The 15765-nt window shown below is 40.1% G+C and overlaps 1 protein-coding gene across 1 annotated transcript; it reads right to left on the bottom strand.

Annotated features, from left to right (window-relative positions):
• Positions 1-1828: 1828 nt before the first annotated feature.
• LOC311044361 (E3 ubiquitin-protein ligase TRIM35-like) lies at positions 1829-8781 on the bottom strand (the record flags this gene model as incomplete). The annotated part of the gene is made up of 2 exons (XM_084055864.1): positions 7622-8781; positions 1829-1882 (listed from the first exon to the last, which is right to left on the bottom strand). The coding sequence occupies exons 1-2, from the start codon at positions 8693-8695 to the stop codon at positions 1829-1831; spliced, it is 1128 nt and encodes a 375-aa protein (XP_083911990.1). The 5' UTR covers positions 8696-8781.
• Positions 8782-15765: the final 6984 nt, after the last annotated feature.

Here is a 15765-nt window from a genome sequence, read left to right as displayed (position 1 = left end):
TATCTGTCCAATTATGTATCCTATCTAATTGTTACAGTATCCACCATTTCTCAGCCATTTCGTGATGGTTCCTGTCTTACCTAGCCGCTATCCGTCCTGTCTATGTAAGTGTCCTATCTGTCCTGTCTGTGTAAGTGTCCTCTTCCGTCCTGTCTGTGTAAGTGTCCTATCCCTCCTGTCTGTATAAGTGTCCTATCCGTCCTGTCTATGTAAGTGTCCTATCCGTCCTGTCTGTGTAAGTGTTCTATCCGTCCTGTCTGTATAAGTGTCCTATCCGTCCTGTCTGTATAAGTGTCCTATCCCTCCTGTCTGTATAAGTGTCCTATCCGTCCTGTCTGTGTAAGTGTCATATCCCTCCTGTCTGTATAAGTGTCCTATCCGTCCTGTCTGTGTAAGTGTCATATCCCTCCTGTCTATATAAGTGTCCTATCTGTCCTATCTGTCCAATTATGTATCTCCTATCTAATTGTTACAGTATCCACCATTTCTCAGCCATTTCGTGATGGTTCCTGTCTTACCTCACTTTGACAGTGGCGCAGACACTGTCAAAGTGACGCCATGTATTTATAGGCCGCTATGCGTCACTAGCCAATCAGATCACAGTATTTCACCGTATTGTCACGTGTCACGTGAGGCTTGACCAATCGGTGTGTCATATTTAGAAAGTGAAAACAAAACTCTCCTGGCGGAGAGAATAACTAGAAAAAGTGCTCCTCAGAGCACAAGTCTCCGCCAGCAGACTTGTGTTGGGAATGTTGGGAATGTTCTAATTCTTATGTTCTAATTCTTACAAAAAATAGAACATGTTACTGTGTCAAAGTAACATGACACAAGTGTCCTATCCGTCTGTATAACTGTCCTATCCGTCCTGTCTGTATAAGTGTCCTGTCTGTATAAGTGTCCTATCCGTCCTGTCTGTATAAGTGTCCTATCCGTCCTGTCTATGTAAGTGTCCTATCCGTCCTGTCTGTGTAAGTGTCCTGTCTGTATAAGTGTCCTATCCGTCCTGTCTGTATAAGTGTCCTATCTGTCCTGTCTGTGTAAGTGTCCTATCCAATTGTTACAGTATCCGCCATTTCGTGATTATTCCTGTCTTACCTCACTTTGAAAGAGGTTAAGACTCTTTCAAAGTGACACATGTATTTATAGGCCGCTATACGTCACTAGCCAATCAGATCACACTATTTCACCGTATTGTCACGTGTCACGTGAGGCTTGACCAATGTTAGCTTGACATGTGGAAAGTGAAAACAATGTCTCCTGGCGGAGACAATAATAAATAGTGAAGATAGTGTGATCGCTAAAGCGATCCCACAATGATCGCTAAAGCGATCCCACAACTAACTAGAATAGAATGTATGCAAAACAATGTAAGAGTGACAGTTGCATAGGAACAGTGAGGCATCAATAATGCATTAACATGACCGTATATCATATACTCCAATAGAGTTAAATAAAACTTGGCTTCTTTACTGGTGACAATAGTAGAGCTGTCCTCTGGCTGTGTGTGTGTGTGTGTGTGTGTGTGTGTGTGTGTGTGTGTGTGTGTGTGTGTGTGTGTGTGTGTGTGTGTGTGTGTGCGCGTGCGATAGAGCTACTTTTACTTAAGTACAAAATCTGACTTCTTCCACCACTGGTTGCTACCTGTAGTGAGTTGAAATTGTCTCTATTTTGTTGAAAAATTGTGTAAAAATAATATATTTTGATTAAACCCCTCAATTTGATTTTACAGCCATTTAAATATCTTAAAGACATTTATTAGAATACTTTTAAGAAAAGCTCATGTCACTGTTTTGTTGTGTTGACTATTGTGTTTGTCCCTGTACCATCAGGAGGTGAACACCATGCTGTTTAGACTGCAGTGGAACTGAAGTCCCTGTTGCTGGATTCACACAGAATTATTACATTTCCTACAGTTTAACTGTGTTCTGCTGACTTCTCTTATAGTTCCTAATGTATGCATACATACTGTAGATTTTCTTTGCCATTCATCATGGCTTTATGTTGAAGACTGTGCTACTGTTTGAGTGTGGAAAGGCTCTGATAGCCTACATATTGTCTCTTTCATTATTCCAGAGAAACTCTCCTGACTAAGTCAGCTAGTTCACCTTGCATTGAAAATTCAAACCTCACAACCGTCTCATCACCAGTAGCCCACTAGATGGCAATATAAGACCAATAGACCAATTAGCTTAGGCTACATATTGTATGTAGGCCTACAATACTGTATATGTGGCCAGTTACTCACATTTACCAGTTCACCTTCAAAGACATATTTGGATGTAAAGGTAAACTGTTTAACATGAATGAAAACTTAATTGACTCTCAATTATGATGATTATATGATTCAGTTGTATCATTTTTTATTTTAGAATCCTGAATAAAGAGCATTGGTACATGTTGGCTGATAATATGCAATAAATACAACTATTCATGATTCAACTATGATGATCATCATCATCATAATGTTATATTTCTATTATGTTATTGTGTTTTGAAGGCAATAAGCCATGGCATATTTGAACCATTGAGAGAAATTAAATCACACACACAAAAATCTGCAAAGTAACTTGTAACTAACGTTTTAAAATAATTTTAGTGGAGTAAAAAGTACTATGTTTGGCTTTGAGATGTAGTGGAGTACATATGAACTATTGAAAACCCCTGCAGTTAAGGTCCTTGTTGGACCTCATATTTAACCTGAGCTAGTCAACAAAATATGATGAGGGAGATCAATTGAATTGTTTACCTGGTCAATTCTAGCCTGTATTTCTTGACTATATTGTTGGATATTCAATACTTCTGTCTTTACATTTAAAAATTGTTATTTGATTTTAATGTCCACGATTTTTATAAATCTTTCCAAAATAGCAGATCTACAAGCTCATGTTGTAACGTGTTGCGAGCTTGTCCAAAATAGGGTTAAACTGATTTTGATACTATATCAAATCCTCTTGCTATGTTGTGTTTCTATCCATTTGGTTTAAATGATCAGGTCGAAATCAATCACTTCAAATTCTATCATACATTATCAGCATTTTAATTGGCAGGTATAGTTTCACAATAGTTGAAATGTTTGCAGCTGAGTTGCAAACAAGTGTATTGTCCATAGTATGTTTCACTGTGTAAAGGTCTTTAAGACCCAGAAGTGAGTTTATAGGGTTTTAATTTATGCAGAAAACAAAGTTTGTCGTTTACATAACCGTCAATTTAGAAGTTTATTCATTGTTAAGATCTTGAATAAAGGGTGTTTCTTTATTTTGTTGTTGCTTTGAATGAAACATATCATTATTATGTCTATTCTCTATTGTGATTAAATAAATCCAGTTCATCCTTTGTAATCATTATCAGAGGGTGGAAACATGGTGTATTGTTGGCAGTGTAATGTCTGGGAAAACTGCAATTGTCATATAAATTCTCAGGCTTTTAAATATCAAGGTTCAAGGTTCATTTTATTTTGTCTCTCTCTCGAGAGAAATTTGTCTTAGCCCCACTGCATACATATAACATTCAACAGATCAAAGAAAAGATACAAAAAAAACACAAAAAAACAACAACAACAATACAACAGTAAACACATAGACAAGATATATTGCACATACTCCCTTAACGGGGTGCGTCTAGACAAAGTCTTCTTTGTAGTCTTAGATTGAGTATTTGGATTGACATAGGAATGAAAGAATACTTATAACGATTATATTCCCACCTTGGCGTCCTATACCTTCTACCCGATGGTAGTAGATCATACAAGGGTTCAGTACATGCAAGGGATCAGACATAGTATTCTGGGCCTGCCTTATTACTGCTTGCTCAAATATGACCTGGGGCCTGATCGGGGGGGTAGACATCCCCATAATCTTCCCCGCCATATTCACTTGTCTTGTAATTTGTGATTTGTACACAACCGTCAGGTTTCCGAACCAACTGGATATTCCGTATCTTAAGATGGACTCAATACTGGCCCTATAAAAAGTCAACATAATATTACGACTGACTCCGAAGAGCCTAAGCCTTCGAAGGAAGTGTAGACGCTGGTGTATCTTTGAACACACAGTTGTAACATGTGTATGCCAGCTCAGATCCTTGTCAATCTGTACTCCTAGGTACTTGTATGAGGAGACTTGTTCTATGTTATGGTTGTGAATGGCGATCATGCTGTGGTCCCCTATGGACCTGGGGTCCACTATGATCTCCTGTGTTTTGCTTACATTTATTTTCAGATGGTGTTGATCGCACCACTCTGTGAATTTGTCAACACCTGATGTGTGACTGACGATGTCACTGTTGCTCTTGAGCAGACTAAGAATCACAGTGTCGTCTGAGAACTTTAAAACAAACTGATTCGGATTTGAGCTGACACAGTCATCAGTGTACAATGTAAACAGAAGGGAGGAACTAACTGTTCCTTGGGGCACCCCTGTACTGCATAGTGTCTCCTCTGAGAGCACTGAGTTATCAATATCGAGGACCCCTGTTTGGTGTGCATTAGACGACGGACCCCCATAAGACCCATGCTGGAGTTACAGACTCGTAAGTGTTCATTTGGTTCCAATTATCAGTCATTTAGCTGGGGACCCCCCTGGTTCCCCCTCAGGGTTAAACACATTACAGAGGTATTTCAGTTGTGGTCAAGTTTAGTATATTACCATATGCCTATGTAGAGCTATGTGCTAATAGCCTGTGTGTGGGTCACTTCATTTTGAGTGCTGCTTTAGGAGACACTTCATAATGTTGAATATCCTACCTAGACCACAACTCAAATCATCTCCATTCTATTAAAAACTCAATGTCAATAACATAATAGATATTTAGACATTTATTTCACTTGCCAGTGGCTGTACAGCAGTAAGAGATACAAGGCTGATACAGAAAAGGGAGATAAAGCTATGGGTAGCAACAACAATACTAGTAGTAATAAAAATGGAAAGGTACAAAAAAAAAAGAGAAAAAGAGAAGGTCAGCAGGTAGCAACATACTGGGACTAGAGTACCAGACACCATGTTACTACAGAACAAAAAAAACAACCTGCCTGGCCTTTCACACATGGACTATATGTATGTACAGTAGAAGTGTCAATGCAGTAAAATATACAGTATCACAACAAAACAAAAAAGAATACAGCATCAGCACAGTATTGTCATGAAAATGGACGTTAGGACGGCAACTAATTCAGACAACCGCCAATTAGATCAAGGACAAAGACAGTATCAATACAGTATCCACACAATATACAGTCAGAAAAAAGGATGTAGTATCAGAATCAGTACAGTATTGTCATAATCATCAATCAACATCATTATCATCATCAATCATGATAGCAGGGCGGAATTTTGCCGTTTTCAATACACGATAGTGCACTTGGTGATACAAGCGTGAAATTTGGCACAGATGTCCTTCATATGACTCTAATTGATAATCAACTTCTGGCCACGCAAAAATCCTAAGATTTCAAGATGGCCACCACCAGTTTTCAAAATGGCTGCAACTGGGCCAACATTTTGGACTATATCACTTTGCTGGGGCTGTAAATCTTTGATTTCCCTCTTATTTTAATATAGGAGAATATGTTCTGAAGGTATTTCTACCAAGTAAGATAAAAAAATAATATTAGGTTCCAATATGGCGGCATATTTTCCAATATGGCTGCCGATAAATTGCATAAATGTACATTCACATGAGCTTGAAGCACATGTATTTGTATTAATTACCATACACAGAATCGATTTATAGCACATTTTAAAGTGATTTGGTAGCTTTTCAACGACCTAGGGCAACTAAATACAAAAACCTAGATATATATAGGGATATTTTCTCAAACAGGTGCTGGCCTTTTTCTCTTTCCGTGGAAGGACAAAACTGTATGGCATCTGCTGAACGCATGAAAGAAGCAAAGACCTGATGACTTTGATCCAATAGCTGATGCATTTTCATGAAGGGGGATCCATCTGAGGTCCTTCGACAGCTTTTTCAAGCCAAGTCTTTGTGTCTGGGTTGCTCAGTCGGTAGAGCTTTCACCTTCGGATCACATGGTCATGGGTTCGATCAGGATCAGTGTATTATTGTTGAGTAGGTACGGTGAGTGTGGCGCTCCACCTCAGCAATACCAGGGGGTCTATAAGACCCCTGAGTTCTCAGCTGATACTGACAATAAGTCTCAGACTTATTTAATTTGAACAAGTGCAACTGCTATGACAACAACGTCAGTATCTGAGCTGCGAATCATGATGTGTCAGATGCTATCCTCTGCAGCTCTGCCTCAGATACTGACATTGTTGACATAACAGTTTCACTTGTTCAAAGACTTGGTTTGAATTAGCTGTGGATTGCCTTTGGAAGGAGGGAAGGATCTCAGATGGATCCCGTTCATGAAATTGCATCAGCTATTGAATCAAAGTCATCAGGTCTTTGCTTCTTTCATGCATTCAGGGGATGCCACACAGTTTCGTCCTTCCATGGAAAGGGAAAAAGGTCAGCATGGCAGACAACTTCTCCAAATTAGGTTCAACACCTGTTGCAATAAATGATAAACATATGCAAGTCATTGAGGAGTTCATAGTACTCATGTACGATAGAACTTCATAGAAGTAGTTCCTACAAGGAAGTGAATGCAAGTGAAGTGCATTCCAAGCAGGACATATATGGGGCCAGTGACTCTTGTGCAGTCCTGTTTGCCAAATTATGCGAGAAGCTGACACGATGTGGATGTAAAATAGCATGTTCTGGACACTGCAAATGCTTTAAGTTTGGACTTATCTGCACACCCCTCTGTGGTTGCAGTTGCTAGTACACTGGCCTGTCACTTACCCAGCCACCATTGTAAATGAAAATGTGTTTATAATGACTTGATAACAAAACAAAAAGTAAGCACTAAGCTTTACCAAGCTAATAAATCACTTTCAAATGTTCCATAAATGGATTCTGTGTATGGTAATTAATACAAATACATGTACAACAAGCTCATGTGGATAAACCATAAGCAGGTGCACATTTCTGCAATTTATCGGCAGCCATATTGGAATACATGCCGCCATATTGGAACCTAATGTTATTTTTTATCTTACTTGGTAGGAATACCTCCAGAACATATTCTCTTATCGCTTTGCCCCAGCAAAGCGATATAGTCCAACACATTGGCCCAGTTGCAGACATTTTGAAAACTGGTGGTGGCCATCTTGAAATCTTACGAATTCTGCGTGGCCAGAGGTTGATTGTCAATTAGGGTCATATGAAGGTCATCTGTGCCAAATTTCGCGCTTGTATCACCAAGTGCACTATGGTATCAAAATTCCGCCCTGCTATGAGGTTACTCAAGGGTTACACTGAACTTCCTTGGTAAGATCCTCAGAGGGAGAGTTTCAGTGGCAAAGTATGGAAAGAGTGCCTCAGTGAAAGTGTGTGTGAAGGTGTGTATGTGTGTGTTAGTATCAGGATCAGAGAATGACACCTTTCCTTTATTCCAGTCCAGCTGCACTCTGATCCTCTGGGGTTTCTGTTTCAATACAATAATGAAGCGTAAAGCCCTGTTTTGTACACTGTATTGACCATTCTGTAACTTTATAACCCAATAGGTTTTGGCAGACATTTCCATCACTCCCATGTGCCAGTGTGTATTGTCTCCAACCTCAACATCCCAGCTGTGAGTCCCTGAGTTAAAGTCCTCAGAACCCCAGATAGAGGCAACAGAGCCTTGGTTGTCAGTACGCTGCGGTTCTTCTCTACGTCGTCGTCTCACACTGGTCAGATTATCAGACAGGATGAATTTTGGACCAGTGAAGGGGTCCAGAATGACAGGAGTGTAAGAGACAATGTCCTTCATTTTGTCCCAGACTCTGAAGGTCAGGTTTCCCAGGTGTTTGACCACATCTATCAGTGTTTCTGGGGTCAACTGTGGGATGTGTGGGTCCTGCAGTGTGAGCTGGGCTCTTTCCACTGTGGTCTTGTAGTTCTGCAGGAATGAGACGTCTTCAGCTTTCAGATCCTCCTCTATGGCTCTGATTGTGTGTGAAAGGGTTGATATCTCTCTGTTCAGACCATCAATCTTCTCCTTCATCACCTGACTCTTCTGCTGCTCTTCCTCTCTCAGTGCAGTGATCCCGGCCTCCTCTTCCTCTTGTAGAAACTGATGGAGCTTTTTAAACTGTTCCTTGATCTTAATCTCTGTTGACTGGAGCTGGGCCTTGATGTGTTTTGCTATTCGCTCTAATGAAGTTTTATCTTTATTAAATACCTTCAGTTTCTCCTGTAAAGGCTTCAGTGATTTCTGGACTTCCTCCTTGTGGTCCAGTGCAGCTTCATTGATGGGTCTGAAACTGTGGTTGGTGTGTTTTTTAGAATCTCGACACACAACACACGCTGGCTGTTGACATTCCAGACAGAAGAGCTTGTGTTTCTCAGCGTGCAGACTGCAGAGATCCTCAGGCCCAGATGAAGTTCTCTGACGTTTTGAAGGTCTCTGATGTCTCTCGTGTATGAAGGCCTCACACAAGTTCTTCAGAGCCAGGTTACAGGGTGGAGATTTTCTTTTGTTTATTTTCTTACAAACTGGACATTCATTTGTTCCCTTATGTGTCCACCATTCCTGCAGACAGGCTTTGCAGAAGCTGTGGCTACATGCCAGGACAACAGGATCTTTAAAGATGTCATGACACACAGCGCAGGAAAAATCCTCTTCTGAAAGAGACAACGAGGAAGCCATTTGGTCTCTGAATGAAGCTCTGAGAACACTCCTTCTAATCTAGTAGAATGTTCACTGAAGTTTACTTTCACTGTGAAACCTGGTTCTTGTTCAAGTCCATTCAGCAACAGATTCAAGTGGTCTGGGTCAGTATTCCCTCCTGTAGATGTAGAAAGACCAGAATACAATGGAGAGTTAAGTCTGCAAACTCCAACCAAACATGAACATTTAGTCTACGTCCCATGTGTCAAAATCACATTTGGTCCTGTTTTGGTCCTCACACAGTGACACACACAAATATCCCCATAACTGTAAGCATCTCCAGCTGATTGAAGTCTCTTAAACTGATGGTTATGAAAAGTGTATTCCAAAACACACCTTAAAAGGCTAAACACGTTATTATCTGACAAAAAAACATACTATAATAAAGCTCTATAAGAAATTAAATCTAATACATCAATACAGTAGGCCTGTGAGGTACAATAATTACTCAACATGAATTGTTTAAACAAATGACAATGTCATGCTAAATGGAAAAATGATCAACCATTTACTTAGCCTTGGAGTCTTGATCCAAGGTTAGACTTAAAATCACAGTGAATCTGAATGACAATTACTTTTTTCTTTTTCACAATCTTCTCAACAAACAAACACGAATGAAATGTACCTTTTTAGACTACGTTTTAATGAATGTAAAAAAAAAAAAACACTTGTCAATAGAAGAATTCCATTGACCGGATCTGTAGAGGGCGCAGTGGAGTAACTAAAACATTTTTTCTATCCGGTGGATTATTTAACATTTTGGCCAAAAAGTGTATTTTAGACGTGAGGTGGGGGATTCAGAGTGTTCCCAATAGGGACAGTAGGTCTTTGTTTTGGCGAGTAGCGAAAGTTAATTTATCATTTTTTTTACTACAGTTGAGAGGCTGTGCTACCGGGGTGTTCGGGTTCGGGCAACGGATCGAAAGTAACATAGCGTTAAGGAGAACTCCTTCTAGCGCTGTGGACCAGAACTAGTCCCACGTTAGCCATGATTCACATGACGCTCGTCTGTCACGAGCGTCATGGCGGAACTTCAACCTAGTTTTGGCACTTTAGTTCGTATTATGTGTACATCTACATGAACGTTCAGATTGCAAATATAAAGTGCTTAACCCATGGCCACGGATGTTATCATTTGATTTGGGTGGGTCTAAGTACCCTTATCTTCCGTATTGTTCAATAAAAAGCATTTGAATCCGATCGGCAGCCATTTTCTCAGAGTTGTTAATGTATAAGAGTGCAATACACCTCCCAACCGATAGGGTCGCGTAGTTGAAAGCATATGAAGCAAATGGCCACCGATCGGATTAAAATGCTTTTTATTGAACAATTTGTTAGATACGGGTACTTTACCCCATCCAATTCAGATTATAACATCCGTGGCCATGGGGTAAGCACTTTATATTATAAATCTGAACGTGTATGAAGATGTACGGGTTGTAAATGGGAAAACTGTCGAAATCAGTTTGAAGTTCCACCATGACTGTCATATGACAGTCATGTTTCAGGGTAGCCCTGGTTCAGAGCGTTAGTGAGTTCTCTCTAACGCCCTGGAAGACCCCTCGCTCTGCGCTTGTACAAGGAAAACCCGCAAGCCTCTCAGCACCCCAGCTACTCTGTAAAATACACTTTTTGGGCAGAAAATAAAATGTCAGCGAGACGGAAATGATTTGTATTACTCCACAGTGCCCTCTACAGATTTTGGTTAATGATAAGTTCAAATCCTCGAGATCTGTAGAGGGCACTGTGGAGTAAATAAAATGTATTTCCGTCTCGCTGACATATGCCCAAAAAGTGTATTTTACAGAGTAGGTGGGGTGCTGAGAGGCTTGCGGAGCTTTGTTTCGGTGAGTAGCGAAATGGTTTTGTTTATTTTCACTGTACTCTTGGAGCCCTCGCAGGGCAGTTGAATTCCTTGTACAAGCGCAGAGCGGAGGGGTCTTCCAGGGCGTTAGAGGGAACTCACTATCGCTCTGGACCAGGGCTAGTTTCAGGGCTAGTCCGACGTTATCTACTCACACTGCCGAGGCTCCTTGATCGGTATGAAGACGAGCCTATTACGTTTATGACAACATACAATGGATTGAACACAACGTACTGTAGAATGAAAACGTACCTTGTGTTTCTTAGCCAGGCGATCTAACATGTAGGTCCGTGAATGCTCTCCTAACGTTGTTTACGTTCATTCATTCAGCTGACTGTCAGCTGTTCAAAGACTAGAGTTTATAAAGACGCGCGCTTAAGACCCGCGCATGAAAAAACACCCTTCCTGTTTCTTGGCACTTCAAAATAAAATACTATAACAGAAGAACTAATACAACTAGAAAGTACTGTTCCTGAAGAAACAGTGTGGGATCGCTAAGAATGTTGCTGGTATTGAGTATTGATAGTGTTAGTAGTGTTATAGTAGGGTCATAATACAATGGCATCAGTATTATGACGTCACTAGAATGGCATTATGCATTATGACTAGAGTTGCATTATGCATTATGACGTCACTAAATGGCATTTCTGCATTGAAATGACCCCAAAAAACAGGGGGAATAATAATAATAACTAGAAAAAGTGCTCCTCGGAGCACAACTCTCCGCCAGCAGACTTGTGTTGGGAATGTTGGGAATGTTCTACTTCTGGGAATGTTCTACTTCTTATGTTCTAATTGTAACAACAAATAGAACATGTTACTGTGTCATAGTAACATGACACAAGTGTGCTATCCGTCTGTATAACTGTCCTATCCGTCCTGTCTGTATAAGTGTCCTATCCGTCCTGTCTGTGTCATTTAACATGACACAATGTCTGTATAAGTGTCCTATCCATCCTGTCTATGTAAGTGTCCTATCCGTCCTGTCTATGTAAGTGTCCTATCCGTCCTGTCTGTGTAAGTGTCCTATCCGTCCTGTCTATGTAAGTGTCCTATCCATCCTGTCTATGTAAGTGTCCTATCCGTCCTGTCTATGTAAGTGTCCTATCCGTCCTGTCTGTGTAAGTGTCCTATCCCTCCTGTCTGTATAAGTGTCCTATCCGTCCTGTCTATGTAAGTGTCCTATCCGTCCTGTCTGTGTAAGTGTTCTATCCGTCCTGTCTGTATAAGTGTCCTATCCGTCCTGTCTGTATAAGTGTCCTATCCGTCCTGTCTGTATAAGTGTCCTATCCGTCCTGTCTGTATAAGTGTCCTATCCGTCCTGTCTGTGTAAGTGTCATATCCCTCCTGTCTATGTAAGTGTCCTATCTGTCCTATCTGTCCAATTATGTATCCTATCTAATTGTTACAGTATCCACCATTTCTCAGCCATTTCGTGATGGTTCCTGTCTTACCTCACTTTGAAAGAGGCACAGACTCTTTCAAAGTGATGCCATGTATTTGTAAGTGTCCTATCCGGCCTGTCTGTGTAAGTGTCCTCTTCCTCCTGTCTGTATAAGTGTCCTATCCGTCCTGTCTATGTAAGTGTCCTATCCCTTCTGTCTGTGTAAGTGTTCTATCCGTCCTGTCTGTATAAGTGTCCTATCCGTCCTGTCTGTATAAGTGTCCTATCCGTCCTGTTTGTATAAGTGTCCTATCCGTCCTGTCTGTGTAAGTGTCATATCCCTCCTGTCTATATAAGTGTCCTATCTGTCCTATCTGTCCAATTATGTATCCTATCTAATTGTTACAGTATCCACCATTTCTCAGCCATTTCGTGATGGTTCCTGTCTTACCTAGCCGCTATCCGTCCTGTCTATGTAAGTGTCCTATCCGTCCTGTCTGTGTAAGTGTCCTCTTCCGTCCTGTCTGTGTAAGTGTCCTATCCCTCCTGTCTGTATAAGTGTCCTATCCGTCCTGTCTATGTAAGTGTCCTATCCGTCCTGTCTGTGTAAGTGTTCTATCCGTCCTGTCTGTATAAGTGTCCTATCCGTCCTGTCTGTATAAGTGTCCTATCCCTCCTGTCTGTATAAGTGTCCTATCCGTCCTGTCTGTGTAAGTGTCATATCCCTCCTGTCTGTATAAGTGTCCTATCCGTCCTGTCTGTGTAAGTGTCATATCCCTCCTGTCTATATAAGTGTCCTATCTGTCCTATCTGTCCAATTATGTATCCTATTTAATTGTTACAGTATCCACCATTTCTCAGCCATTTCGTGATGGTTCCTGTCTTACCTCACTTTGACAGTGGCGCAGACACTGTCAAAGTGACGCCATGTATTTATAGGCCGCTATGCGTCACTTGCCAATCAGATCACAGTATTTCACCGTATTGTCACGTGTCACGTGAGGCTTGACCAATCGGTGTGTCATATTTAGAAAGTGAAAACAAAACTCTCCTGGCGGAGAGAATAACTAGAAAAAGTGCTCCTCGGAGCACAAGTCTCCGCCAGCAGACTTGTGTTGGGAATGTTGGGAATGTTCTAATTCTTATGTTCTAATTCTTACAAAAAATAGAACATGTTACTGTGTCAAAGTAACATGACACAAGTGTCCTATCCGTCTGTATAACTGTCCTATCCGTCCTGTCTGTATAAGTGTCCTGTCTTTATAAGTGTCCTATCCGTCCTGTCTGTATAAGTGTCCTATCCGTCCTGTCTATGTAAGTGTCCTATCCGTCCTGTCTGTGTAAGTGTCCTGTCTGTATAAGTGTCCTATCCGTCCTGTCTGTATAAGTGTCCTATCTGTCCTGTCTGTGTAAGTGTCCTATCCAATTGTTACAGTATCCGCCATTTCGTGATTATTCCTGTCTTACCTCACTTTGAAAGAGGTTAAGACTCTTTCAAAGTGACACATGTATTTATAGGCCGCTATACGTCACTAGCCAATCAGATCACACTATTTCACCGTATTGTCACGTGTCACGTGAGGCTTGACCAATGTTAGCTTGACATGTGGAAAGTGAAAACAATGTCTCCTGGCGGAGACAATAATAAATAGTGAAGATAGTGTGATCGCTAAAGCGATCCCACAATGATCGCTAAAGCGATCCCACAACTAACTAGAATAGAATGTATGCAAAACAATGTAAGAGTGACAGTTGCAAAGGAACAGTGAGGCATCAATAATGCATTAACATGACCGTATATCATATACTCCAATAGAGTTAAATAAAACTTGGCTTCTTTACTGGTGACAATAGTAGAGCTGTCCTCTGGCTGTGTGTGTGTGTGTGTGTGTGTGTGTGTGTGTGTGTGTGTGTGTGTGTGTGTGTGTGTGTGTGTGTGTGTGTGTGTGTGTGTGTGTGTGTGTGTGTGTGTGTGTGTGTGTGTGTGTGTGTGTGTGTGTGCGTGCGTGCGTGCGTGCGTGCGATAGAGCTACTTTTACTTAAGTACAAAATCTGACTTCTTCCACCACTGGTTGCTACCTGTAGTGAGTTGAAATTGTCTCTATTTTGTTGAAAAATTGTGTAAAAATAATATATTTTGATTAAACCCCTCAATTTGATTTTACAGCCATTTAAATATCTTAAAGACATTTATTAGAATACTTTTAAGAAAAGCTCATGTCACTGTTTTGTTGTGTTGACTATTGTGTTTGTCCCTGTACCATCAGGAGGTGAACACCATGCTGTTTAGACTGCAGTGGAACTGAAGTCCCTGTTGCTGGATTCACACAGAATTATTACATTTCCTACAGTTTAACTGTGTTCTGCTGACTTCTCTTATAGTTCCTAATGTATGCATACATACTGTAGATTTTCTTTGCCATTCATCATGGCTTTATGTTGAAGACTGTGCTACTGTTTGAGTGTGGAAAGGCTCTGATAGCCTACATATTGTCTCTTTCATTATTCCAGAGAAACTCTCCTGACTAAGTCAGCTAGTTCACCTTGCATTGAAAATTCAAACCTCACAACCGTCTCATCACCAGTAGCCCACTAGATGGCAATATAAGACCAATAGACCAATTAGCTTAGGCTACATATTGTATGTAGGCCTACAATACTGTATATGTGGCCAGTTACTCACATTTACCAGTTCACCTTCAAAGACATATTTGGATGTAAAGGTAAACTGTTTAACATGAATGAAAACTTAATTGACTCTCAATTATGATGATTATATGATTCAGTTGTATCATGTTTTATTTTAGAATCCAGAATAAAGAGCATTGGTACATGTTGGCTGATAATATGCAATAAATACAACTATTCATGATTCAACTATGATGATGATCATCATCATAATGTTCTATTTCTATTATGTTATTGTGTTTTGAAGGCAATAAACCATGGCATATTTGAACCATTGAGAGAAATTCAATCACACACACAAAAATCTGCAAAGTAACTTACGTTTTAAAATATTTTTAGTGGAGTAAAAAGTACTATGTTTGGCTTTGAGATGTAGTGGAGTACATATGAACTATTGAAAAACCCTGCAGTTAAGGTCCTTGTTGGACCTCATATTTAACCTGAGCTAGTCAACAAAATATGATGAGGGAGATCAATTGAATTGTTTACCTGGTCAATTCTAGCCTGTATTTCTTGACTATATTGTTGGATATTCAATACTTCTGTCTTTACATTTAAAACTGTTATTTGATTTTTATGTCCACGATTTTTTATAAATCTTTCCAAAATAGCAGATCTACAAGCTCATGTTGTAGCGTGTTGCGAGCTTGTCCAAATAGGGTTAAACTGATTTTGATACTATATCAAATCCTCTTGCTATGTTGTATTTCTATCCATTTGGTTTAAATGATCAGGTCGAAATCAATCACTTCAAATTATATCATACATTATCAGCATTTTAATTGGCAGGTATAGTTTCACAATAGTTGAAATGTTTGCAGCTGAGTTGCAAACAAGTGTATTGTAGAGGGATTCACATTATGGAACTCATGTACAAAGTAGTATGTCATGTCCATAGTATGTTTCACTGTGTAAAGGCCTTTAAGACCCAGAAGTGAGTTTATAGGGTTTTAATTTATGCAGAAAACAAAGTTTGTCGTTTACATAACCGTCAATTTAGAAGTTTATTCATTGTTAAGATCTTGAATAAAGGGGGTTTCTTTATTTTGTTGTTGCTTTGAATGAAACATATCATTATTATGTCTATTCTCTATTGTGATTAAATACATCCAG

This window comes from Gymnoscopelus microlampas (genome assembly GCF_963454915.1).
Source record: "Gymnoscopelus microlampas genome assembly, chromosome: 1".
NCBI classification, from domain to species: Eukaryota; Metazoa; Chordata; class Actinopteri; order Myctophiformes; family Myctophidae; genus Gymnoscopelus; species Gymnoscopelus microlampas.
The sequence above is the reverse complement of the archived record's forward strand: the minus strand, read 5'-3'. Positions and strand labels throughout refer to the sequence as shown.